The 25,894-nt window shown below is 41.7% G+C and overlaps 1 protein-coding gene across 4 annotated transcripts in view; it reads left to right on the plus strand.

Annotated features, from left to right (window-relative positions):
* RGS7 (regulator of G-protein signaling 7) overlaps nt 1-25,894 on the plus strand; it is a 494,829-nt gene that overhangs the window by 348,445 nt on the left and 120,490 nt on the right. For all 4 annotated transcript variants that reach the window (XM_019549803.1, XM_019549804.1, XM_019549805.1 and 1 more), the window contains exon 5: nt 6,762-6,868. In XM_019549803.1, coding sequence (XP_019405348.1) covers nt 6,762-6,868 — 107 coding nt within the window. The remainder of the gene's footprint in view (nt 1-6,761; nt 6,869-25,894) is intronic.

A 25,894-nucleotide genomic window follows, 5' to 3' on the forward strand; every position in this document is an offset into this window, starting at 1 on the left:
TGTTGAATGCCAAGTCATCACCATTTATTTTGCTCCTGCCCCTATGTCATTTTACTGCCAGACTGAGCACAAGAAGGACAAGCAAGTTGAACTGCTGCAACTTAAACGTAGTAAAATACAACCTACTTCCAAGTCTCACACTGGGGCCAAAGAAAAACTTGCATACATTCTCTGAGTCTGATTGCTCCTTCTGAGAAGGAAAAAAGAAACATACTGGGAAAGAAATTCAATATATGCTACTTCGTAAACTGAAGCTGTGAACTGCTTCCTTTCATCCTATCTCATCTATGGAATTTGTAATGGAAGCAGCACCTGGTGAGAGTGCTTTCAGAGAAGACAGAAATTTCATTGAAGGAAGAAGTCTCTTTACACAAATGTTAAGGGCAGTCACATCAGTCTCCTTCTTTTCCTTTTTTGTGTCCTTGCATGACAGGGTATTTAGCAGAATTTGCTGATTCATTGGAATGACAGGGCTGCACCACGAACGCTTTTGCTATGGCCTCAAACTTGCAGCCTCTGGGCTGTCGACCATTCACCTTAGTGCCAATACCACCCTAGTCCTCGTCTGTTGCCTACACACCTATCATAAAACCTATTACCTGTAACCATAGCAGCCATCTTATATATGAAACATCTTTCTAATGCATAGCATATGGACTGGCAGCTAGTGGGATTAGCAGAAGCAATAAGAGTGTCATCATAGGTATGGTGATTGGAACGCAGGTCAGACAACAAGGAGAGAGAGAAAACTCACATTTCTGAAGCTGAATCAGAGGTCTACCTGGAATGCTTAAATGACTGAAGCAGGCATCTGTATGTACACTGCTCATATTCATCCTGTCAGACTAAGCTGCACATATAGCATCAAAGCCTGTTCACATATGTAAGCTCTGGAATTGATGTATATGTTTGGAACATGGGGGCTTGTGTTCATTAAGCAAAAAAATTAACAGCATAGTAAAATAAGCAGGGAATATATCCATAATGCACATCTGACCCAGAGACTAATTATTCACAGACAATGATTCATTCACAGCCAGATGCTTCTCTTTTATATCTTCTGAACTCCATTGAACTGTCTCTCTTGTTTTTTCTTGACATGCCCATGAGCATATCTAATCACTCCACAACAGTTCAAGATAACACTGAATGCATGTGGCCCAAACAATGACACCTTCATTATTGGAACTTTTTTGTTTAACACAGGATTGTTAAACATGTGGCCCTGTATGATCTGGCCCACGGTTCACTGGACCAACCCCTTGTGCCAGCCGTAGACCTGACTACTCAATGTGACACATGGATTGCACCCTGAACACAGCACACGGAGTTGATCTGTGGGGCAGGCTACATGCAGTGTCCCAGACTGATGACCTGTGCTGCCCGCATCCTGTACACAGCAAGTCCCAGGATGAGCACATGCTGCAGGTGAAATGTGGGCTGGACCCAGTGCCATGGGTACTGCACAGCCAGTAGGTCCTGGTCTAGCCTGCAAACCAGCCCAGAAGCTCTCATTTGGCTGGCAGAGCCATATGAATTTGACACCCCCGGTTTAACATATTCTTACATATAGCGCCTTATACATTTGAAAGCATAGTTCTGTGACATGCTTGATGTTAGTGTTTGTATGAGTATACACTTATTCAATAATACCATGCACACTTTTCACTTTTTCTCCTAAACATGTAAATTTTCTCCTACCTATATATTTAGTGTCTGAGGGGTTTTTTTTTTCAATCCAGGAAGAATCTGCAAGATAGCCTAATTAAAGGAATTTGTAAAGATATCTTTTGAGAAGAGTTCTTCAACTGATTTTTCCCCCCACTATACTTCCTAGCAGTTTCTGGTGCTCCTAATCTCCATCTGTCATTCTTGAAATGAAAAGTGCTTCTTGAAGACTAAGACCCTTGACTCTACCTGCACTGTTATCTAGGGAATAAGAATCTAGCTGAACTGAATTCCTTTATACGAGCATGTAAGATGCTTCTGCTGCCAGTGAGATTTTCCTTTTCAGGATCATGATCTTGCTTTCTGAGGTTAGCCATCCTTCCTCATTAGCTTTCTTGCTATATTCCCCTTTGAAACAAGCCTACCAAATATGGCTTTATATCAATATGTTGTCTTTTTTGGAGTCCTGTAACACATCAGCATTCTTATTTTGTATATAGAAAATAAATAACAAGGTGCATGCATATGTATATATGTTTTGTGTGTGCATATTTTGTATTGATGTGAAGAAATTCTTTTGCTGATGTGTAGGACTTATAGCATAATCTTTTTGATTATGATATTAATATTAGAGTGTATCAGAACTTTGAGCCAATGGTTCATCTGCCTAGAAGCATGTAATTTATTATTTATTTTCCCTCTTTGCAGTTGACCCAGGCAAAGCCTTTTGTTGCTGGAGGAGATCTGAATAAAATTAAACAATCCAGTATCTTTTCTCATGTTTACAACTCTCTATATATTGAAGCAGTTGCTCTCCTCAGACCCAGAAAGAACTGAATCCTGCTTTCACTGAACCTTATGGAAAGACTCTCCTTCAAAAGTGACATGGTTTTGTTAGCACCAATATTTTTAGATCCAAATGGTATTTTTCTGAAGATAGCAGTATATTTTCCTTAGGTTCTCAGGGCTAGAAATGTTTTCTGAGCTAATAGGGATCTAAAATGTCTCATGTAAAATATGTCTCATGTAGTGCTTTGCAGAGGTGTTGGACTAATCTGCTTAGTTGTCTGGAAAAATGAAGAACAGGCATGAGCAAAACTTGCAACTGTGTTTTTAGGCTTATTTGGAAGGATTGTGCCTAAGGATGAGCAGATAGCTTACTCTGCACTGCTGCCCTAGACTTCTGTCCTGCTTTCTCTGTACTCACCCCTTTCTTAGGTTTTCTGGGTAGGATACACTTAGTAGTGCCTTATTCAGCTGTCTCCATTTCCTGGCTTCTCCTGTTTGCTCATGTCTTGCTCTGTCTTCACACAAATGCCTTTCATTCTGAAATTCCATCTGTCCAAGCTGTGCAAAAATGGTAGCTCTGATATACATTCTCAGATGATAGTTTTATCCCTGTGTTCACAGGATATATATATCATCCATGCATTTACAGGATATATATATATATATATATATGTGTGTGTGTACACATTTGTATATATATATATCCCAGCATATCTATCTATCTATCTATCTATCTAGATATCCCAGCACAACCACAGCTGGTTCAAGTCTCTTTCCCTTGTGTAACTGATGTTACTTTAAAATAAAGTTTTTTTGAGCTAATTAGCAGACACAACTAAGGTAGGTTTGAGTGTGGGCAAAATTTTCAAGGCTGAATATATGACTCTGAAAATCAGAGTAACTTCTGAAAATGTTAACACTATCTATGTCTTGCCCCTACAGAGAAAAGTACAGGTAATCCTGCAGGGGGCCACTGCAGGATAATTGTCCCATAGGACAAAGTTTCTGTTTAGCATTGAGTTTGCCTTAAGGATTTGTATTTATTCCTAGACTCATTCTTTCTTTTTCTCATCATTATTATTGTAGTTACTCTGAATGCTACTGTTGTTCACATAAATGTCCAGTCCATATAACCATATGCCTTTGGTGGAGAAACATGTTCTCACTCAGACCAAGTGATTTTGAGGAATTTCAGTGACTCCTGTTGATATACACAGATCTGATACCATAATCAAGCAGTGCTCTCTCCCTTTGTGTTGTAACTTTGGCCTGGCATCAGTCAGTGGGTTTTTCACCTTTCAGTAAGAGCAGAATCAAGGCAGTAAAAATTATTCACTTTCTCCTATATCAAAGGAAAGCAACTGCTGGCATCTATATTAGAATTATAAATGTGATAAAATATACTACATTGTTTCATTGTACTGTATCAATGAAAAATATTTTTTTAAATAAATAAAATGCATCCCATTGTACCATACTGCCTGACCCTTCTCTTGTAAACCCAGTCACCTTTATCCATATTCCTTTAAAGAGATACTGGTGGATTTGCTACTTCATCTTTCCTCTCTCTCCACACTATATTGATTGAGGGTGCTGCTAGATCTGAGGTGACAGAGGGCATTTTAAATTAGTAGTAGGTCACTGCAAGAACCAGGGGAAGCTGAATTAAGAGGCCATCAATTTAAAAACAATTACCGTGCTTTTAAAAAAATCATTTATTAATCATGTAATTCATTGCCTCAAGATGTCTAGGCCCAGAACTTCTGGAATTTAAATGCTTTGAAGTTTATGTGAATAATGAGAATATGCATAGTGCTACTAGATGAAATAAGGTTCATGTGGCTTCAAGTCCACAAGCTTCAGAATACAAGTATTAATCATATCAAGAAACTTTCTTGATGAGCATATTAGTTTTAAAATGTGCTTTAGGATGTGTTTGGCTATTTTTAATGCATTTGTTGATGTCTACTTTTAAAGGCATGCTGAATACAGTGGGGCAATTATGATACTAGTAGAAAGGAAACTAATTCAAAAAGACAGAGGGAATAAGAAGCATTTGTTATGAAGTAGATCCATCTGGGGGTAGTGTTAGGTGTGCTCTTTGGGGAAACAGCCAGCCTTTTTTCTTTCTTCCTGTGTTCAAGAAAGGAGAAGGAGTTTGAGTTTCATTGGCTTCAGGTTAATTAAAAACATCCCACTCACTCCCCTGAACAGTTTAAAATACCTATAATGAAAGCATTCTGGTGAGCAACAAGGGGAGTAGTCATGAATTAGGAAAAGACACAAACTAATCAGCCCTTTATTAAAGGATAGCAATGAATTTAAACACTGAGCTGTAGGTATTAACCTGTTTGAATGTTACTTGGCATTTCTGAAATGCTTTTCAAAGTGAAATTAGGTACATTATTGAAATTATGTACATTATTGAATTTGTACTTTAGAACATATTGCAAAAAGATTAAAGGGCAGAAACTGTTATGTATCTATAGGAGTGTTCAGTATACTTCGGCTTTGCATAAGTCTTGCAGGGAGGTGCTGGTGAAGAAATAGCTTAATCTTGTGGGAGAAGAAAACACTGCTAGAATGTCACTACTCTGGCAAGAGCACAATCTTAATCAAGACAGTACTGTTCCCACAGCAGCACAACTGCTCTGTTGTGAATAAAGTGAAACAGCTACAAAGACTGTCATTCATTTCTGGCAGTGAAAATTTCCTGGAAATTTCCACTTCTAGAAATCTTCCCAGGAGAGGGAGCGGTACAGGCATTTCATTCTGCAGTTTTTCCCTCTTCCTGGCTCCCCATGGCTTCCCAGACTGGGGTTGTCCTCCACTCCTCATGGGCCACAGGGGGAGTAGAACGGCAGGGTGACGGTAGACTGGGAGACATGGGGAGAATCGTCTCACACCTCCATCCACTCCTGGTCTCCAGCAGCAGAGCAGGGCATAGGGAGGAGAAGGGCAATGCCCCCTGCCCATTCTCCTGACTGAAGACACCTTGGTCTGTAAAACTAGTGAAGAGCAGCAGGTGGCTGCTCCTCCACTGCTCCCAGTCTGGAGGGAGCAGCATGGCATTCTCCCCTGCCCACTTCCCACACTGGTCTGTTCCCGCTGTGAGCAATGAGTGGGGAGCAGCATATAGGTTGTCCTAGTCTTGTGAAGGAGGTGGGGACGGGGCAGCAGCAGGTCTGCTTTTCTGTGATCAAGACGAGTTGATCTGTGGGGAAATGCCTCCCTACATTACCCAGACCTGGATCCCCTAGTCTGGGGAAGACACAGGGGAACCTGCTGCTTGTTGCCTCCCGATCGTAGAGGAGTTGAGCATGCAGGCGTTCATGCTGCTGACAGCAATCCTCTTGCAGGAGAGATCATCCAGGTGTCAACGGAGAAGATCTTTCTCCTGGAGGGGGCATATTTTCTCTGGGAGAAAGTTGAATGAACCTTGTACACCAGCAATTTTTACTGGGAGAGTGTTGATTCTCCTGGGAGAAACAAAATGTCTATACATGTCCAAAGCCAGTATTATGGGACTTCAGCTTCTGGGATTGAAATTTACATTGTAGCATAATGAAGGGAGTGGGGTGACCAAGGTACCAGACGGGGGGTGGGGGGGTGGGGTGGAAATAGCAGTGAGTGCCAGAGGTGTAGTTGGGCAGCTACCTTTGCAGGGGCCAGCATGAGCTGCCACCATGATGATTCCAGCAGCATGATCAGCTGCCGTTGTGACTACAGCTATTTTTGTGGCCCCCTTTCAAAGCTGGCACCCAGGACTGCTGCTCCAGTTGCTTCATTTCTTAGTTATACTACTGGAAGCTCCACTGCCAGACTAGCTACCACCATGCTGGTGCCAGCACAACCAGTAATCCTGTGCTGCTTGTGCACTGCTGCCACCCAGGGCACTTGGGCATCACGTTACACCTCTGGGCAGAGATATGAGAACATACACAACATCGTGCCATCTAGATTTGTTCTAAAAGGATTGGTTATGCTACACAGTGGCCAAATAGTGGCAGTATTTCTCAGCATAGCCAGTAAACCAACTAAGAGATTAACTGAGCCTAAAGGTAGCCAGCTGTTACGCAGGAAGGCCGTGGAAATGCTGTCAAATGGGAATGGGAAACAGACTTGTTTGGATCATTTCTATACTCCACAGGAAAAGCCATGCTTCTGTGTTCCAGGGGCCCTCACTTAGAGGTAGCTGATTCTTAAAAGAGACAAGAAAAACCATTGCAATAAAAATCCCTTGCTGTAAATTTAAACATAATATTTTTTGTTTGTTTGTTCTTTTCTTCCTCCCTATCAAACAGTGGAAGCTCTACATTTGGGGACATTAATGGCAGCACATGGCTATTTCTTTCCAATCTCAGATCACGTTCTAACACTAAAGGATGATGGCACCTTTTATCGGTTCCAAGTGAGTACACTTAATATGTTCTTAAGTTGGTTAAATGAAGGCTGATACTAACAATAAGTTATTTATTGTAATTATAGTTTCCCCTTTAAGTGCCACAGTTTATTGTGTCAGTTCTTAGACCTGAAGTTTCTAAAATGGCTATGTTAAAATAATATATATTAAACACAAAGATATTAAAGGCTATGATGACCTTTGTGAGTATATGCATGGAATGATAAAAGCATGGACACATTTCTGAAATAAAAAGCACTCCATTGTTTTGAAAAGTCTAATAGATAAAAACAAGTTACACTCCAAGACATAACTGACATTTACTGAAGTCCTTAAGTTTTGGTGTTTTTACACTAAATATTATCCTACTCTTAGGGCACTCCTCTGCAAAGATTTGTTGTAGTTCTTGTAAGTGGAAAGTAATACAACATGGCTCCGTCAGAATTTAGGACTTCATAAGCCCTGAAGTGTAAAGAAATATTTACTCTTCCTAGAAGTGTATCCATTAGTGTCCAGCCAGTACATTTTCTTCTCATTTATTGCAAATGTTTCTATCTTGAATGATCAACATGGATCTGGGTTTTCCATTTCCCATGGAAAAATGTGGATTTTCTCCTTTAAAGGTAATACATAGTTTCATAGTTCATCTACATGTGTAATTAATGGATGTGTCTACATGTGCAATTACTGGAGCCTATTGCTCCAAAGTTTTTTGCTCCCAGGTGTGCCGTCCGGAGAAATTAGCTTTGGAGTTTGTTTATGCAGAGCATGTAGGGCCCAGTGGGAGCAGCCCCAGCTGGTAGGGGACTCTAGGGGTCAGCCTGCTTGCCCGGGGCTGCTCTGACTACATTCAACATGCTGCAGAGGGGTTAGCTAGGGAATGAGGGTACTTCAGTGTGGAGCTAGCCAGCAGGCAGCATGGAGCTAGCAGGCAGCCTCATGCCCCAGGCAGGCAGGCAGCACCTACACATGAGCTGCAATGGATGAAAAAATCTGCAACAGGGTAGAACTTGAATTTACAAGTCCTACCCTGCTGTGGAGTTTATTAATTTAGTGTGCCCTAATAGGGGCATGCATGCAGATGTGGAGACATTTACGAAGCAGTTAATTAGTCAACTGCACAGTAAGCATCTTGTGTAGACGTGCCCAATGAAAATAAATAAACTCCAGAGCTATGTGAGCCAGAGTAAGCTGTTCCTGGGTGCAGTATCTACACATGCTCCCAGACAGCAGCAATTTGAGCTGAAGCAGAGCAGGCCTGGGCTGGCAGGGAGTACAGGGGATCATCACTGGGCTGCAGGAGGGGGTGAAGGGTAGAAGAGAGCCTGGCAGGAGGTAGGAATCTGGACTCATCCGGCTGGGCTAACCAGGTGCAATTTACACCTGCCGTCACAGTCCACATGTGCATTTGATCACAGTTAATGACTCTGCCGGTACTATTTCCTTGACAGTACTATCTTACAGTGGAGTTAATTAGTTGACAGCAGCCTAATACTGGCACACATATAGACAGTGACATGTTACTGCAGAGCTAATTAGGCTATCCTACGGTAAAGTGTACATGTAAATACACCCACTGTATATAAAAAAATGTAAAGATATTTCAGAACAGGTTAAAAGACCAGAGTTATTTTATATATCATTAACATATATTTTTCTGTTTAAGGTCTGTTTATCTATATCTATACTGATAGCTAAACATTTTGCATTCTATTACATTAATTATGGATTTGGTTCTTTACTGCTTCCTACAATGAATAGTGTACTAGTAGATTGATTCTCATATTGCCACTTGAGGAAAATATTATTGCGCATGCAATTATGTGGTTGTAGATGGATCTGATTTCAGTTATAAAATAACCTATTAGATAGGTTAGATACAAAGATATATTACCCAACAGTACCAATTAACAACCACAGTGTACCACTCTGGTCTTCCAAATATTTGAGACTAAAATTTGACATTATAAAAAGAGAAAAAACATTTCATGAGAAGGAAGTCAGATACTACAGTGATAAGAATCATGCGGTAACCAATACAGAATATAGTAGGATAGAGAAGAGCATTCAAATCCAAAGGGAAAAAAAACAACACATTAGAAACCAATTATAACTACACATCATATTTTGACTTTCTAAGCTGATAGTATGTGCCTTTATTGCTGCCCTACACATCTATTTTTGGATAAAAAATATATATGTTAATATTTTGTCTAACAAAGATGGATTTAACATTTTCTGCAACAATAGCATTCGAGCAGGAAAAGTAGGAGGTTGTTTTGAGAAGAGGTATTATTGCACAAATATAACTGCTAATATAATATTGCTACTTCTGAACTATTCATATCCTGTATCTGTGAAATAAAAGACTAATACGAGACTATCATAACACGATAATGCAACTCTAGGGCAAGATGAATTGGCGATAGTTGAACTATGAGTCTTACTTTCCATCACCATCAAGAGATATTATTGTTGACAGCCTATGTGTAGTCTTTTAAAGATATTTTGGCATCAAATACTGTACAACCTTTGCCATAAGAAATGGGGGGGAGTGGGGGAACGCAACATGGATTCTAGGTAAAAATTTTCAGGACTTTGCTTCTTTGCACATACAATAGCAAATATTCAGTAAGGGTTAATTTATTGCAGCTGTGGATTTGTCCCACATTTCTCATTTGCTAATTAAATAACTTAATTTCCATTAGTGTCTCTGCTGTGGCTAGTGAGCTCTTTAACACACCATGGCTGGTGCCACCTTGTTTCTCTTTAGTGAAATGTTCATTACATTGTAGTAGTATAACGATTTCATTTTTTTTAAATTACACACCTACCAAAATAATTACACCCATCTAAAAACAGTGTGTTACTTAAGCTGTTAACTTAGGCATTGGGACTGGCCCATTCAATTAAGAGGAAAGTAAAATTATTTTACTTTGACCCTAATTTTGTGTGCATACATATGAAATAGAATCCGTTCCCAGGTGCCTCAGAAATAGAACCATGGCTGGACAAAATTCAGCAACTCCTACAGTATTGTAAAATAAGCAGAGAGGGAAACATTTTCAACTGCCAGCACTGAAGAGTGCAAGTACATCCCTACAGAGCATCTCCCAATGCAGTGCAATGACCTACCCTGCAGAAAATAGGTTAGATGCTGGAGTGTACGCTGTGCTTCCTCCTATCCATTACAAGGGGTTCTGATCCCTGTTTTCCTCCTGAGAGCATAATTCTGTCTTGATTGTTTTAAACAATTTGATTTTTTACATAAATGGCCACAATTAGTGAAGCTTGCACTTCATTTCTACAATTGCCTTTTTCCAGACAAAATTATGCTTTTCAATTGCCACTTTTGTCACCAGGAGGGCTGTAAAATTATAAGTGCACCTGTTTTTTTCAAAAGTACATAGCTATATAAATAAGCCTTTTCATTCTTTATCATTCTTCAAGGCATAATCACTGATTGGTTATATAGTTGTTCACCTAATAACGTGATTGTTCAGAGGTGACATATCAAAAGTATACCATTTAATTAATAACTCAGTAGGGTTACATTTGACCAATTCCAGACTTGCAGAGATTTAAGGGATAATGAATCTTCTTGACATTCCCCAAGCAAGAGCATCCATAGTAGGTCTCTCTTCACTGCAGGAATGTGCCTGCACTTCTTTTCCCCTCAGTGGGTGGGAGAGCAAACTGACCAGGTATAGGGAAAAAGACACAGTATGCAGAGGGTTGAGCATGGAAGGGCCCATCCTGGGTCTCTTTACTTCAGTGGCTTTTGTGACACTTCCCCCTCCCCCCCTCCTCCTGCCCCCATTGCCATTCCCTTGTAACATTGCATGGTGTTAAAATATAGCCAAGAAATAACAAGAGATCTGACAAATTTTATCTCTAAAAGTGCGTCCAACATCGCTTGCACCTATTTAGTTGGTCCATTCAAATATGTTACCATAAAACATTGCTTCTCACATTTTCCTGGACCATCATGGCTATAACACTCCAACATTCATAGGAAATAGTATGGCCATCAGTACTAATGTATATGAACTATCATGAGCCTGTAGGAGCTTCAAGTGAAGAACCCTTCTCTGAAGGAAACACCTTTTTAGCCTATTGAGACATCTTAACATATGTGTTTTTCTAAAATAGTGTTTTCAGTGGTACATTTTAAAAAGGATCACAATGTTGACCGTCTAGAAGACTTTATTTGGGTTAAAAACAAATAAATGGATGTCATTACACAGTAAAAATGATGATAAAATGTGCTGCATCTTGCTCTAAGGGACTGGGGTATAGGCAGTCTGTTTTAATGATTAAACCACTGAGGGAAATCAGGGGCCTGGGGCTCGGTCAGAATGCAGGAGCCATATTACCAAAATCAGAGGGAAATCCAGAAATAGAGCCCACAGCAGGGTCAGGATCCAGGGATCATATGCCAAGGGTAATCTACAGGGCAAAGCTTGAAAACAGAGCCAAACTGGTGTCAGGAGCTAAGAAAAAGAAACTGCAAAAAAATCCAGAGTCAACATCCAAAGTCAAAATCCAGAAATAAGTGAAAAACCAGGGCTGGAAACCAGGAAGTCTACCACAGGAAAACCATTGACTGGCTTGCAAACCCAAGGCCCCAGCTGCACTCTGAGCAGCAAATCAGGGTGCCCATTGCCTCTGTTACCTGAAACAAGTTGTCTTTCCTGCCTAGTGTAGGGGGACTGGACCTGATGATTTTGTGAGATCCCTTCCAGCCCCTTACAATCTATTAATCAATCTATGAACTGGGGCTGAGTTCACTAGCTGAGGCTTGTTGCAGGTGTGGTTTTTTTATGTACTTGGTCAAGGTTGACCTGCCTGCTCAGAGTCCCTGACAATACTTGGCTTAGACTGGTCTGCCTGATCAGAGTCCCCGAGAGTATTTCCACCTCTGTAGGGCCATCTTCCATTGAGCCAAGGTCCAGGCTTTTCTGGGTGCTCAAGATGGAAAGCCCTTACCAGTTCTGAAGCATGGATGTGGTTAGCCAGTTTCTAGGACTGCTCTTCAAGACTGAACTCCTCAGTGAGTTCTTTGCCTCAGTGTTCCTAAATAAAAGGCAAGACAAGTCTCACAATAGGATCATAGAGAGACAACAGCAAGGTGCCAGACCACCAAGCATTGACCCTGAGATAGTGCACAGTCACTTGGAACAACTGGATGCACTCGTGAGCACTTGTGGCACACAGGCTAGGTCCTGGAGGACTGGAAAAGGGCCAGTGTGGTCCCAATTTTCAAGAATGGGAAGAAGGAGGATCCAAGCAACTACAGGCCAGTTAGTCTCACCTCCATGCTTGGTAAAGTCTTTGAAAAGATTATTAAGGCTCATATATGTGAGAGCCCAGCAGGATAAATTATGCCGAGGGGAAACCAGCACAGGTTCGTAGCAGATAGATCATGGCTGACTAATCTAGTCTCTTTTTATGACCAGGTTACAAAACACCTGGATGCAGGAGTAGGGGTAGATATCATTTACTTAGACTTCAGGAAGGTCTTCGATACGGTATCCCATCCCATACTGGTGAACAAATTAAGAGGCTGTGACTTGGATGATTACACTGACCAACCCTCAAATTGGCTGGAGAGTCGTACTCATAGAGTGGTGGTGGACAGGTCAGTATCAACCTGGAAGGACATGGGCAGTGGGGTCCTGCGGGGCTTTGTTCTTGGACCGATACTCTTCAATATCTTCATCAGTGACTTGGATGAGGGAGTGAAGTGTATTCTGTCCAAGTCTGCGGATGATACAAAACTGTGGGGAGAAGTGGACATATCGGAGGGCAGGGAACAACTACAGGCAGACCTGGAAAGGTTGGACAAATGGGCAGAAAACAATAGAATGTGATTTAACAAGGAGAAATGCAAAGTGCTGCACCTAGGGAGGAAAAATGTCCAGCACACCTACTGCCTAGGGAATGACCTGCCCAGCAGCACAGAAGCAGAAAGGGATCTTGGAGTCCTAGTGGACTTCAAGATGAACATGAGTCATCAGTCTGATGAAGTCATCAGCAAAGCTAACTGTACTTTATCATGCATCTGCAGATGCATGACAAACAGAACCAAGGAGGTGATACTTCTCCTCTATCGGGCACTGGTCAGACTGCAGTTGGAATACTATGTCCACTTTTGGCCACCACACTTTAAGAGGGATGTGGATAACCTGGAGAGGGTCTACAGAAGGGCCACTCGTATGAGTAAGGACTTGCAGGTCAAGCCCTTTGAGGAGAGATTAGGGTACCTGGACCTCTTCAGCCTCTGCAAGAGAAGTTTGAGTGGTGCCTTTGTGATTGCCTATAAATTCATCATGGGGGTGCAGAAGGGAATTGGTGAGGCTCTACTCACCAAGACACCCCTAGGGGTTACAAGAAATAATGGCCATAAGTTAGCAGATAGCAGATTTAGACTGGACATTAGGAAGAACTTCTTCACAATTAGAGTGGCCAAAATCTGGAATGGGCTCTCAAGGGAGGTGGTGCTCTCCCCTACCCTGGGGGTCTTCAAGAGGAGGTTAGATAGGCATCTGGCTGGGGTTATCTGACCCCAGCACTCTTTCCTGCCTATGCAGGGGGTTGGACTCGATGATCTATTGAGAACCCTTCTGACCCTAACATCTGTGAATCTATGACTGTATCCCTCCCAGCTCACTAAATAGTGGAGCTTCCCCTAGATTTGCTTTGAATCTAAAATCTGTCTGACAGTGTATTCTTTGTGTCCTTCAACTATTACAGGTGGGGAAGTGTGGTTTCACAATCAGGAAAAAGTTCTTCAATATAGGGTTTGAGGAGGGAGCTGTGAAAAAGCAGGTACACCTTCAGTGTTATTGGTAGATGGAGTTTAAATGTGATGGGGTTGATTTGTTCCATGGCCTCAAAAGGACCAAGATATTGGTGGTCTAACTTGGCTGATGGCCTTGTGGTCTGGATATTTTTAGAAGACAGTCAAAACTTATCACCCACTGAAATAATGGGACCAGGCTGGTGCTGCTGGTCAGGCTGGTCATTATATACAGCCCTGGTGGCATCTAGATGATACTTCAATTACTGCTGTATCAGCTGGAGGTGTGCAATGAGGTCTTCCACAGCTGGAACTCATCGGAAAGCAGAGAGTCCTAGATGAAACTGGGAGCAGAACTCATAATTAGCAAAAAATGGAGTCTGGTGTGTGGATGCATGGGAAATGTTATTATAAGCTATCTTCACCAAAGGGAGCAGAATTACTAAGTTGTCTTGGTGGTAGTTTAAGAAACATCTGCTATAGTGTTCAAGGGTTTGGTTTACCTGCTCTGTCTATTGGTTTGGGAGTGTTATCCTGAAGAATGAAAGGGTTCCATACCCAAAGCCTTGCAGAATTCATTTCAGAAATATGAGACAAATGGGGCTGAAATTACCTGGGTAGGACATACATGGAACCAAAATGTGTTCCAGGAAAGGTTTCACGGTCTTGCTGGCAGGGAGTGGCATGGGCCACAAAGTTGGCCATCTTAGTCAATAGGTTGACCACTACCATCATTGTAAAACAACCTGCTGAGTGTGGAGGGTCCACAATAAAATACACATAAACCTAGGCAGTGCGGGAGTGGGTATGGTCGCAGAAGACTAACTAGTTTGGTTTGGGGCTTCTCTGTTTGGGCACGCATGGCACAAAAGTGAACATATCATGAAATGTAAAAGTTCATCCAAGGCCAGAAGAACTGTTAAAAGACTCATGCTTATGTTCTGGGGCAACCAAAATGGCCAGCAGGTGTAGTGTCATGGCACAGCTTAAGTATTTGAGGTCTTAGTGGGCCTTTGGGAATATAAAGGTGCTGCTGGAGAAACAGGAACTCACCGCACCACTGGAAACCAGGTCTGGGTAAGTTTGTTGCCTGGCACTGCCCCCTTGCAAACAGGTGCTCTACAAGGTCTGCTTGAATCAGTAAGGAGAGGTTCTGCAGAGTGGTGCCTGATATAAAATTCTTGGGCTAAAGGTTGGTTGGAAAGGGAGGTGGGCTGGGTACTGAGAGTTCATCTTTTTCAGGACAAGGCATCTGCTTTCTGATTTTTAGTTACTGAGCTGTAAATGACCACAACATCAAAGCAGGAGAAAAACATTGAGAAAAACATTGACCAAAAGACTTGGTGAAAGTTCAGCTTCCAACTGGCATGGAAGTATTCCAGATTCGTGTAGTCCATTATTACCCAGACAGGGTGGCATATCCCTGCCAGAAGGCACTTCTGGGTGCATTGCTGGCATTTTCAGGTCAGCACAATCAGCTGTGGGGGGACCATGGGGATTGTTTCTCCTGGTGCCTCCACTTCCCAGCTGGCACTCTCAAGGAGGCACTAGCACTCTTGCCTGCCCCCCCCCGACCATCTCCTAAGTAGAAAACACAGGCTGTCAGGGGTGCACTAGCACTTCCAGCAGGTGCACGTGCACCCCTGTACACCCCCTACACAACACACTATAAAAACTGCTGGACCCCCTTCACATCTTGTTGGTCAGCCCACTCTATGACTGAAGATACTTTACAGGGGGTCCATGGTCAGGCCTTCATAGTAAATTATGTACCCTAAAAGTTCAATTGATATTTTATCAAACTCGCACTTCTGTAACTTAGCATACACTTGTTTTTTCCTGGACCCTCTGTAAAATCTGGCAAACGTTGTGTGTCATGGATTGGGTTATCACAGAGGATCAGAATGTCATCCAGGTATATTATAATGAACTGGTTCAGTATATCCCTAAAAGTGTAATTGACAAAATGATGGAATGCGGCAGGGGCATTGCAGAGTCTGAAAGACATGCCCAAATATTCAAAATGCCTGTACGAGGTCCGGAAAGCCATTTTCCATTCATTCTACTTCTGTATTTGGACCAGATTATCGGCCCCACACAAGTCTAACTTGGAAAAAAACTTGTCCCCTCCAGTGTCCCTGACACTTGCATGACATATTTCCTCAATTGATCATAAGGGAGTAAGGCTAGAAAGATCTCCACAAGGTCATCTAGTCCAGACCTCTGCTCAAGGCAAAATCATCCCTGACTAAACCATCCAGGCCAAATGTCTGTCCAACCTGCTTTTGAAAATTTCTAAGGATGAAGAATCCTAAAGCAAAACCAGGGATGTCATTCTCCTGCTTTACTTGGCCTCGGTGAGGCCACAGCTGGAGTACTGCATCCAGTTTTGGGGCCCCCACTTCAGGAGGGATGTGGAAAAGCTTGAGAGAGTTCAGAGGAGAGCCACTCATATGATCCAAGGCCTGGAGGGCAGGCCATATGAGGAGAGTCTGAGAGGTGTGGGGCTCTTCAGTCTGGAAAAGAGAAGGCTCAGGGGGGACTTCATAGCAATCTACAATTATATAAGAGAGGTACATCAGGACGTGGGAGAACAGCTGTTTACCACCTGGGAGAACATCAGGACCTGGGAGCTGTTCACCAGAGCTGCCCAAGGGATAACAAGGTCTAATGGCCATAAACTCTGAGAAGGCCGATTTAGACTAGACATAAGAAAAAAAAATTATGTTGCCTGTGTCCAGGGTCTGGAACAGACTCCCCCCAGAGGTGGTGCAAATACCTACTCTGGACTTTTTCAAAAAACATCTGCATATTTTTCTTGCTGGGATCACTTGAGCCCAACTGACTTCCTGCCTATGGCAGGGGGGCTGGATTCAATGATCTCATGAGGTCCCTTCCAGCCCCTAATGTCTAAGAAATCTATGAAATCCACAACTTCTCTAGGTGGCTTTTTCCAATGCCTGACCACTCTCACAGTCATAACGTTTATTCTAATTTCCAATATAAATTTCCTCTGCTGTAGCTTGAGTCCACTACTCCTAGATCTACCCCTTATCCCCATCTTCTCTGTAATTATCCTTCAGGTACTTGAAGACGATTATCAAATCTGCTCTGTCTTCTCTTCTCAAAACTATAAAAAGGCTCTTTCAGCCTTTCCTCCTAAGCCATACTTTCCAGTCCTCTAATGATTTTTGTTGCTCTCCACTGGACTCTCTCCTCTTTGTTCACATGCTTCTTGAAGTCTGGGGCCCACAACTGGACACAGTATGCCAGGTGAGGCCTAACCTGTTAGCACCACTGTCCACCATATAGTGCTAAGGGATCATTAAAGCACAATTAACCCTTAAATGGGCTTGAAATATGAAAAAAACCAGCTGAATTAACCAAAGTCTAGCGGTATTGATACTACAAATGTTATCTTAGCAGTTTCGGTATACAGAGAGAGAAAAACACTTAGTACAATAATCTCACCCAATTTCCAGATGGTAACTGTTCAACAGAAAATGTGGCCAGTCACTTCCTGAAAACAGAGGATGCATCAATGGAAAGTCTTTATGGCTAGCACAGTCAAAATCCAGACAGGTATTGAAGGTTGGATTTATAATATATGCTTAACTTTCTTGCTTCCCCCTTTTATGCTTTTCTTTAACTTCACTCCTCTGATGATTCTTTGCTTCCCAGTTGGGTTCCCTGAAGTCAGCATACTGGCCATAATTTATCCAGTCAGCTTATTCCTTTGTTCAATGGACTCATCACATGCACACCTCCTAATTCAGTTTTTTTATTCATGTCTTGATTTGGGCATTGTCTATTGGTTTCCTCTTATCACCTTTCATTAATGTATTCAATCATTTCATCCATCTGATTCAGCCAGTTAGTGCCAATTTCAGTTAATCTGAGCTGATAACAAGGCCATTACTATGTTAGGTTAGAAAAACTCCTCACAGTGATAAAAAAGGGAAGAAACAACATGCGAGCAAGCTATGAGAACAGCTCAAGGACAGCTGATATTGCAGACACCAGCAGAATGAAAAGTTCAAATAATAATGAGACTACACAAAAGCTTAATCAATGTTAAAATAAAGCTAAATATAAAAGATAAGTTTAAATAATACTATAATTCACCACTCAGGCAGATGTAACCTTAAGCATAAATGTGATAAGCTACTCTAATACACCAGTACTGTATAAAGTAAAAAAAAAGTTTTCTTTATTATCAAGAAACACTCCTGTTAGTACAACCCAGTATACTGTTGTTCTTTTTTGCAACAAGTGCACACTGTTAACTCATATTCTCATGGTCTATTATAAGGACCTCACCCCAGATCCTTCTCTGTGGTACTGCAGCCTAACCACTCATTCCCCAGTCTATATTTGTACGTGCAATTATTCCATCCCAAATGCAGAAATTTACCATTGTCCTGTTTAAATTTCATCTGGTTGAATGGAGACTGGAAATTTGCTAAGTGTGTACTCAATTCCATTGCATGGTTCATTAATGAAGACATCATATAATACCAGACTCAGGACATATTCTTGGGGAGCCCCACATGATACCTCCTCCCAAATGGACATTGAACCAAATAGACATTTCCTTAGCTTGTTAATGAGAATGCTGTGGGAGACAGTGTTAAAAAGATTGCTAAAGTCAAGGTATACCATATACCTTCCTCATCCACAGAGCAGGGTATACGATCCACGTATTTCTCCCCATCCAGAAAGCCTGTCACCTTATCATATAACGAAATTTAGTTGGTCAGGCATGACTTCCTCTTGGTGAATCCTTGTTGGGTATTCTTGATCACTTTGCTTTCCTCTAGGTGTTTAACAGTCAATTCTTTGAGGATTTGCTCCATGATCTTTCCAAGTACAGATTGGTCTGTAATTCCCTGGATCCTCCTCCTTTCCTTTCTTGAAGATGGACACTATATTTTTCTCTTTTTCAATCATCTGGGACCTCGCCAACTGCCATAATTTCTCAAAGAGGATAGCTAATGGATATAAAATTACATCAGCCAATTCTTTCAGTAACCTAGGGTGCATCCCATGTAGCCCTGCTGACTTGAAAACATCTCGCTTTGAAGTAATCCCTAACATGTTTTGCCATTACTCTAGGTTCCTGACTCCTTTCCTCTCTGCTGCCAACTGCACTTTTCATCTGGTTTGTGAAGACTGAAGTAAAGAAGGCTTTAAATACGTCAGCCTTCTCTGCATCATCCATAACTAGATTGCCTTCTGCATTACGTAAGGGACCTATGTTTTCTTTGATCTTCCTTCCTTGACATATTTGTAGAATCCCTTTTTATTGCCTTTTATGCCCCTTGACAGTTGCATCTCAAATCATGCCTTGGCTTCCCTAACTTTCTCCCTGCATGGCTGTGCAATACTCTTATACTCTTCTAAAGTATTATGACAATTTTCCACTTCTTGTAGGATTCATGTTTGAGCTTCAGTTCATTGAAGAGATTGCTATCTATCAATTCTTCTGTCACATTGGAATAGTTTGCTCCTGTGCCCTTGAAAGGGCCTCCTCAAAGTACAGCCAGCTGTCTTGGACTCCTCCTCTCCTCAGATTTCTCTCCCAGGGAGTCCTGCCCACCAATTCCCTGAGGCTGTAACAGTCTGTTGTTGTTTTTTTAATCCAGTATCTGTAGTTTGTTGCTCTCTTTCCCTTAAGATCTTGAATTATATGTGGTCACTTTCACCCTAGTTGACCTTTTATCTTCACATTCTCAATGAATTCCTCCCTGATTGTGAGCAACAAGTCAAGAAGAGTTTTCCCCCAGTTGGCCTCTCTGCTCTCTATGTAAAAAAGTTAGCCCAATATTCTCCAAGCATTTGCTGGACTGCATGTGCACTGCTGTTTCCCTATAAAGTCCACCATGAGAACCGGGTCCTATGATTTGGAAGTGTCCATAGTTGTTTACAGAAGGCCTTGTCCACCTTTTCCTCCTGGTTTGGTGTCATATAGCAGGCATCTATCATGACATGTCCCCACTGCTCTCCCCTCTGGTCTTTACCCTGAAGCTTTTAACAGGTACACTTTCCACTTTGTTCTGCACAGTAGGAGGGCACTAGGATGTACCTGCTCCTTAAAAGGAGCAAGCATCCTGATAGGCCGTTTGCAGGTAGTGCAGGGGAGAGACTTACCTGACCAGAAGAGGGCTCAGGTTGGAGTCTATATAAACCTAGAGCCTGAACCAGTTGGCAGTCTCTCCCTGGCAGCCATAAAGTGAGGAGCTCTTGACAGCTGAGCAGCAGTTGGGATCCTGAAATGTCTTGGACGTATCTAAACAATTCTGTAGGCCTGGGAAAAGAGTCAAGTTTCCTAGCCAGAGAGCGAACGGGTTTTTACAGGCAAGTAGCCTTTGTTTTATGTTAAACCACTAGAGGGCTTGAGGTGGCTGCCAGAGGGCCTGCGTGCAGGACCAGGGGTCCAAGAGCCCAAAAGAGAGCTTGTGTGTGGGACCAGGGGTCTGAGAGCACCAAGGAGGTTTGTGTGTGGGAACGAGGGTCCAAGGGCCCAAGGGGGCTGGGGCAAGCAGGCTAGTCTCTCCCTGGCAGCCATGGGGTGAAGAGATCTGGGTAGCAGGGCTCCTGGATGGACTAATATCTTACCTGTGGAACCCCAGTGAGGCTCAGGGAGCTCACAAGGCTAGCCCAGGGCCAGAAGGTATACCGACACTAAAGGGGAGGGAAGGTTTGCCCTCTTAAGAGGGCAATGGGCTGCTTTTCCTTTATGCTTATGTTACAGCCCAGAGACCTATTTTTTACATTGCAGTTACACTGCTGGTTTGGGTTGGGACATACGGAGGTCCCATTGGTCCCTAGGGGCCCTGCTAGAGGCAGGTTTAAGACTCAAGCAGCTGTTGAACCTGGATAGGTCTGAATGCAAGCCCACAGAGCCAGGCAGGGCCCAGAGGCCCAGTGCCCAATAGGGACAGAGCCTGGCAGGGGCTAGGGTCCTGGCAGCCAAGAGGGCCAAGTCTTAGCTAGTGCCTCAAAGCCAGGTCCAACACAGTGGACTAAAAACCAGAACATAACCCTGTCTCTAAGGGGTAATTTATCCTAAAGGATTATTTGAATCTTCTGAGTTTGCAAATCAGTCCTTTTGATATAATTAAAATGTTGTTCCCCTGAGGTCATTTTTACATAATGTATCTGCCTTCCATTTATATACTCTTAAAAAAAATTAAAGTGTTGGTCTTAATCTTCAATTAGTAATGAGATGTATTGCTGTTACCCTAATACCAAAATGCCTTCCAAGTAAAGATATAATGCTAATTTTTGGAAGCTTTAGGGAAGCATTATAACATGCTTCTCAAAAGAATATACACATCTCGCAAAAGCAAAGTTAATTTTCTATGTATTTTGGCATGAGTTAGCCTTGTACAGCCTAACCTTTTAAGGTTAGAAATGATGTGTTTTGACTACTGGTTAAAGAAGCACATGAAAACCTCACCTTATGTTTTTTCCCCAGCATGTTTCAAAGAGCCAAAAATTACAGAAGTTAATTTTGTCCTTGTAGTCCTATGATCTTTTCATCATGTGTCACTATAACTATCCCACCACACAGGCCCATGTGCTGTGTGTGATCAGAAACTTATAGCAGGCCACATCTTTAAGCAAAGGCTCAGGATGCTGTAGGTTTATGATAATGATACGCCTAACCATTCATCAGAACAATTTGAACTGTACATATTTTACTTTTGAAACATGACTTCTGGGGTAGAACATCTTACCATTAAAGTTCTTAAATTATATTTAAATCGCCAAATCATTTAAAAAAGGCTAACTAAAAACTGGAGGTTGACTGTAACACTGAGATTACTGGTTATGGTTTTTAGTATTGTTGTTTGAAAGATTATAGGAGCAGTAAGCCATAATGCAGTAATCTTGGTAGAATGTGAACCAGGTTTTTTGTTGTGGAAATTTAGACTTGCCTTGACTTCAGTGACACCAGGTCTAGGGACAGACATTACACATAAACCAGTTTAAGTGATCAGATGTACGGTTTAAACCCGTAACAAAACAGATAGTCAATGGACATAAACCAGTTTCAAAATGGCTGAAACCAGTTTAAGATAAAGCTGGCTGAATGTAATATCAGACTTCACTGATTTGGCTCAAACCAGTTTATGCATTGTCTGTCCCATACCTGGAAGTTCGTGTTGTTTCTGTTTTCAGTTCTGCCACTGACTTCTTTTACTTGGGCAAATGACTCAACTTCTCTCGTTTTCCCTGTCTGTAAAATGGAGATTATAACATTCGCCTGGCACTGTTCAGTGCTTAGAGCCCCTCTGAAAAAAAAGAATTTACAGAAGATATTAGAGGATCCATTTACATTTTTGTGCATCTCCACTGTTTTTTTTGTGTTGATTGTACTTGACATCTTACACCTTCATTTACAGAGTTTATAACAGAATCCTGAGTAATTGTTGGGGAGGAATAAAAATAATAAATATATGGCAAAGCTTTTATAATTGACTTGAATATTTCTCACAATATACAGTAACTAGACTAACGATGCCTATTTCAGTGAAGCAACTCCTGCAACAACTGACATTTCTTTTATAACTATTGAAGAGGAGATTTATAACTATTTAAGAGGTTACAGGAAACTTCATGTTTTTTCCCCTTAATACAGTTTAAATAATAAATTTTTAGTGTTTGTATAGAAAACTGATGGGTTGTGATTGATGTTTACTTAAATATGAAGTAGCAAGTACCTCTTGTGATAAAGCTAAGGTAGAACTGTTTTTGTCCTTCCAGTAAATTATTTGCTAAAGACTGTAGACATCAATGCAAATATATTTAATTGGAGGAATATATATTCATGCTAGAGACTTTTGTTTCAGCCTTCTCCATTAACAGATTTTTGCTGATACATTTGCATAAAAATGTCTGTGGTCACATTTAAAAATAATCAGATTAACATATACACTTGCTGTCCCCAAACCAGTATTCTCCCTGTTCTATCATAAGACCTTACAGGGCCAATCACTTTTATTCTGATCAGTTGCTTTGGTTTTATGATAATGTATAGTCATGAGACAAAACCTTGTTTCTTCAGTCACAGGACTGAAGAGCTGGTTGCTTGTTCCTAATTACAAATGCAATTAGATTAAATGCTTTAAAACTGAAGTGATGTAAATTGGCAGATTTGTTTCTGCCTGGCCTGGCAAATACTATTTGAATTTCCACAAACTATTCCACCACCCACCTTCCTTTCGGCTATAAGTGGGATGTCATGGCAAAATGACAGACATTCCCTGTTTGCTTGTTGTTCATGGCAAACTACTCTGCAGCACCTCCTGAGGCAACTTTAAATATTTTAGCAGTGGTAATTCCTTCAGGTTTTCAGAATTCCAGTGAAGCAATTGTGCCTGTAATTATATAGTCTGTGAAAAAAGTAATGGTACAAAATGCTTATATCTCAATCTCCCCATAAATGTCCAAGGAGGAGCTTTTTCTTTCTTGGTTTTTGTAGGTTATAAAACCAGGCCTGTGGGGTTTTATAATGTGGGTACTATATAATTATTAATTTGCCTTGTAAGGTACTCTCCTGAGAATTCTGCTACTCGTATTGGAATTCTGAGCAATAGCTACGTCCCGTTTCTATTCCCTGGGTGCATCTGCATGTGAAATTATTTGGAAACAATACAGTCCAGCAAAGTTTGCACCAGAATTTATCACTTCTAGGTGCAACATTTACATGTGCACTTGGGACCGCAGCACGCTAAGACAGTGTGGCGCAGTACCAGCTGGCAAGGGCCCGGGGGCGGGGAGAAGAGGCCAGCCTGCCATCCCAGGGCGGTACTGCTCAGCTCTGGAGGGTTTGGTTTGGGGGTGAGGGTGCTACGGTGCAGGGCTAGCTGTCAGGCAGCCCTGCACTGTAACTTCCTCGTGCCCTAGCCAGCCCTGGGCATCATCTACATGTGTTGCAATGGAGTAAATAACTCTAACGTAGAATAGTACTTGTGTTGAGGAGTACTATCCCACAGTGGAGTTAATTAGCTGACTCCAGCCTAATAGCATTGCTTGTGTAGACAGTGATGCTGTACTGTAGAGCTAATTAGGCAACTCCGTAGTAAGCGCCTCATGTAGGTAACTCCCTGTGAACTTTATTTTTTACTTACTTATGCCTCACCCCAACCCCATAAGGTCAGGCATTTTCCATTTTTTACATCATCAGGACAGCTCTGCTCTTATGTGCTTTATTTTTGAAACACGTAGACCTTGGCTTTCAGTGACTGGGGTTGAGAAAGTGACCTATCCAACAGATTCTTAATGTGAGATGCCTATTAAAGTACATTGCATCTCCCCAGTCCTCATATACTGAGAAATCTTGGGAGGAGAAAGGGAAGGATGGGAAATAGGTACTTGCTTTGCAGGAAAATAGCAAGCCATGGCACAAATTTGATATGAGACTCGGACAAAAAGGTTCCATGTGAGAAAGGGATAGCTGCAGCTGGGTTTTGGCTAAGAAATAAAATCCACAGTATACAGTTTGCAGTTCATGGAATTGCTGCCAATACACTGGGTAATATCAATATTAGTTTATCTTATTGCAGAGATGTAACTACCAGGGTCTAACTACCTTGGTGGCAGCAGGGGCTAAGGCAGGCTGTGGTAGCTTGACTAACATTGGTAGAAGCCACTGTCCTCAATGGGCACCCAGGACTAGTGCCCCAGTTGCTCATCCCTTATTACACTACTGTCTTCTTGCACCTTAGGGCTAAATTAAGACCTCTGCCTTTAAGTCATGCAGACTGCAGCACTGGGAAGGAGTATGCCTGGAGTGAGATATATATGTGCAGTCAGTATGCTAGTGCAGAGCTAAGTGCTGCTGTGTGACATATTCGCATATTCTTCTGCTAATTCAGGTACAGACTTGTATATAGTTTGGGGGTAAAAGGATATGACTTCTGCCACATGGAAATTCAGTGATCAGGCTCTCTGGCCTTACCCTAGCTACTCATGACATCATTTATATTTAGTGTTTAAAGATTGGAAAGTGGCCAAATGTACCTCATTTTACACAATAAAATGGAAAATAGGTTAAGCGGTCTTATTACTGTGAATGTCAACTACTTGGTGATGGTGGAAAGATGGAAGACAACTTTATGACATTTTCTCATGAAAAACTTCAATCATTTTAATTATGCAGCTTTTGCTGTGGAATGATTTTGCATTTATTCTTAATACTTAAGAAAGATTTTGTTTTTGAAAATGTTCATTTTCAATGTTTTACCTTCTTTACTTTTTATATTTTTGGTGTGGGCTTTTTTTCTTACAAACCAAGTTCCCAGTAGCAAAGGTGACAGTATGTAATAAAGGCAATTACTGGGGCAAAGGCTGACCAGTCAGAGGTTCTCTGCCCCCTCCAAAGGGGTAAGTAGTGGCATGGTCCCCAGTCTGTGCCATAAAGCTCTGAGGACCCAAAAGTTACTTAACTGGTCCCTGTCAAGTGTATACAGTCACAAACCCCAAAGCTACTCAGCTAATCTCTTTTTTCAAACTTGTCTCCACACCAGCCAGATACCCTGCTTGTGAACACTTCCCTGTCCATTGTTATGCTTATCTCAGTCTCCTTCCTTTGATGCCTCTGGAGCATCTGAACCATCAACAGGGCTACTCAAGTTCTTGTAGTGGATGTTTTTGGTTGTAGCTGTGTTGGTCTACGGACATAGGCAGGCAAGGTCCTTTGAGTAGATGGGATATCTTTTATTAGATCAACTGAGTTTATTTTTCTTCTTTTTATGTTGTGAAGTTTCCATTTCAAATGGCCATTTCCATTTTATGTTGCTGGGTTTTTGGCTGTAACCGTGTTGGCTACACTTGGTGTAATAAAAGATATCACATCTACTCAAAGAAACTTGCCTGCCTGTAGTGGATCTGTCTTCTATCTCACAGGCCAGCAAATCTGGCTTCGCTATCTATTTAACCCATTCTTTCCCCCCTGTATAAGCAAGCCAATAGAAACTGAAGCACACAACATTATTATAGTATGAATCCCAGGAACACAGCAATATTCCAATAAACTCCATAGTCTGTGTCACATCCTCATCAACCTCCTCCTGATTGAAGAGAGGAGGTGGGGGGTCTGCAGCAGACTTGGATAGCTCTTCCTTCTGCTACGCCACTGCAACTCTTTCAAAATGATGAGTTTCCTCCATTTTGGATATCTGCATATGCATCCTGTAAGTCAACTGTTGATATTCCCATATGTT

The sequence above is a fragment of the Crocodylus porosus genome, unplaced genomic scaffold (genome assembly GCF_001723895.1).
Source record: "Crocodylus porosus isolate Cpor-Errol unplaced genomic scaffold, CroPor_comp1, whole genome shotgun sequence".
NCBI classification, from domain to species: domain Eukaryota; kingdom Metazoa; phylum Chordata; order Crocodylia; family Crocodylidae; genus Crocodylus; species Crocodylus porosus.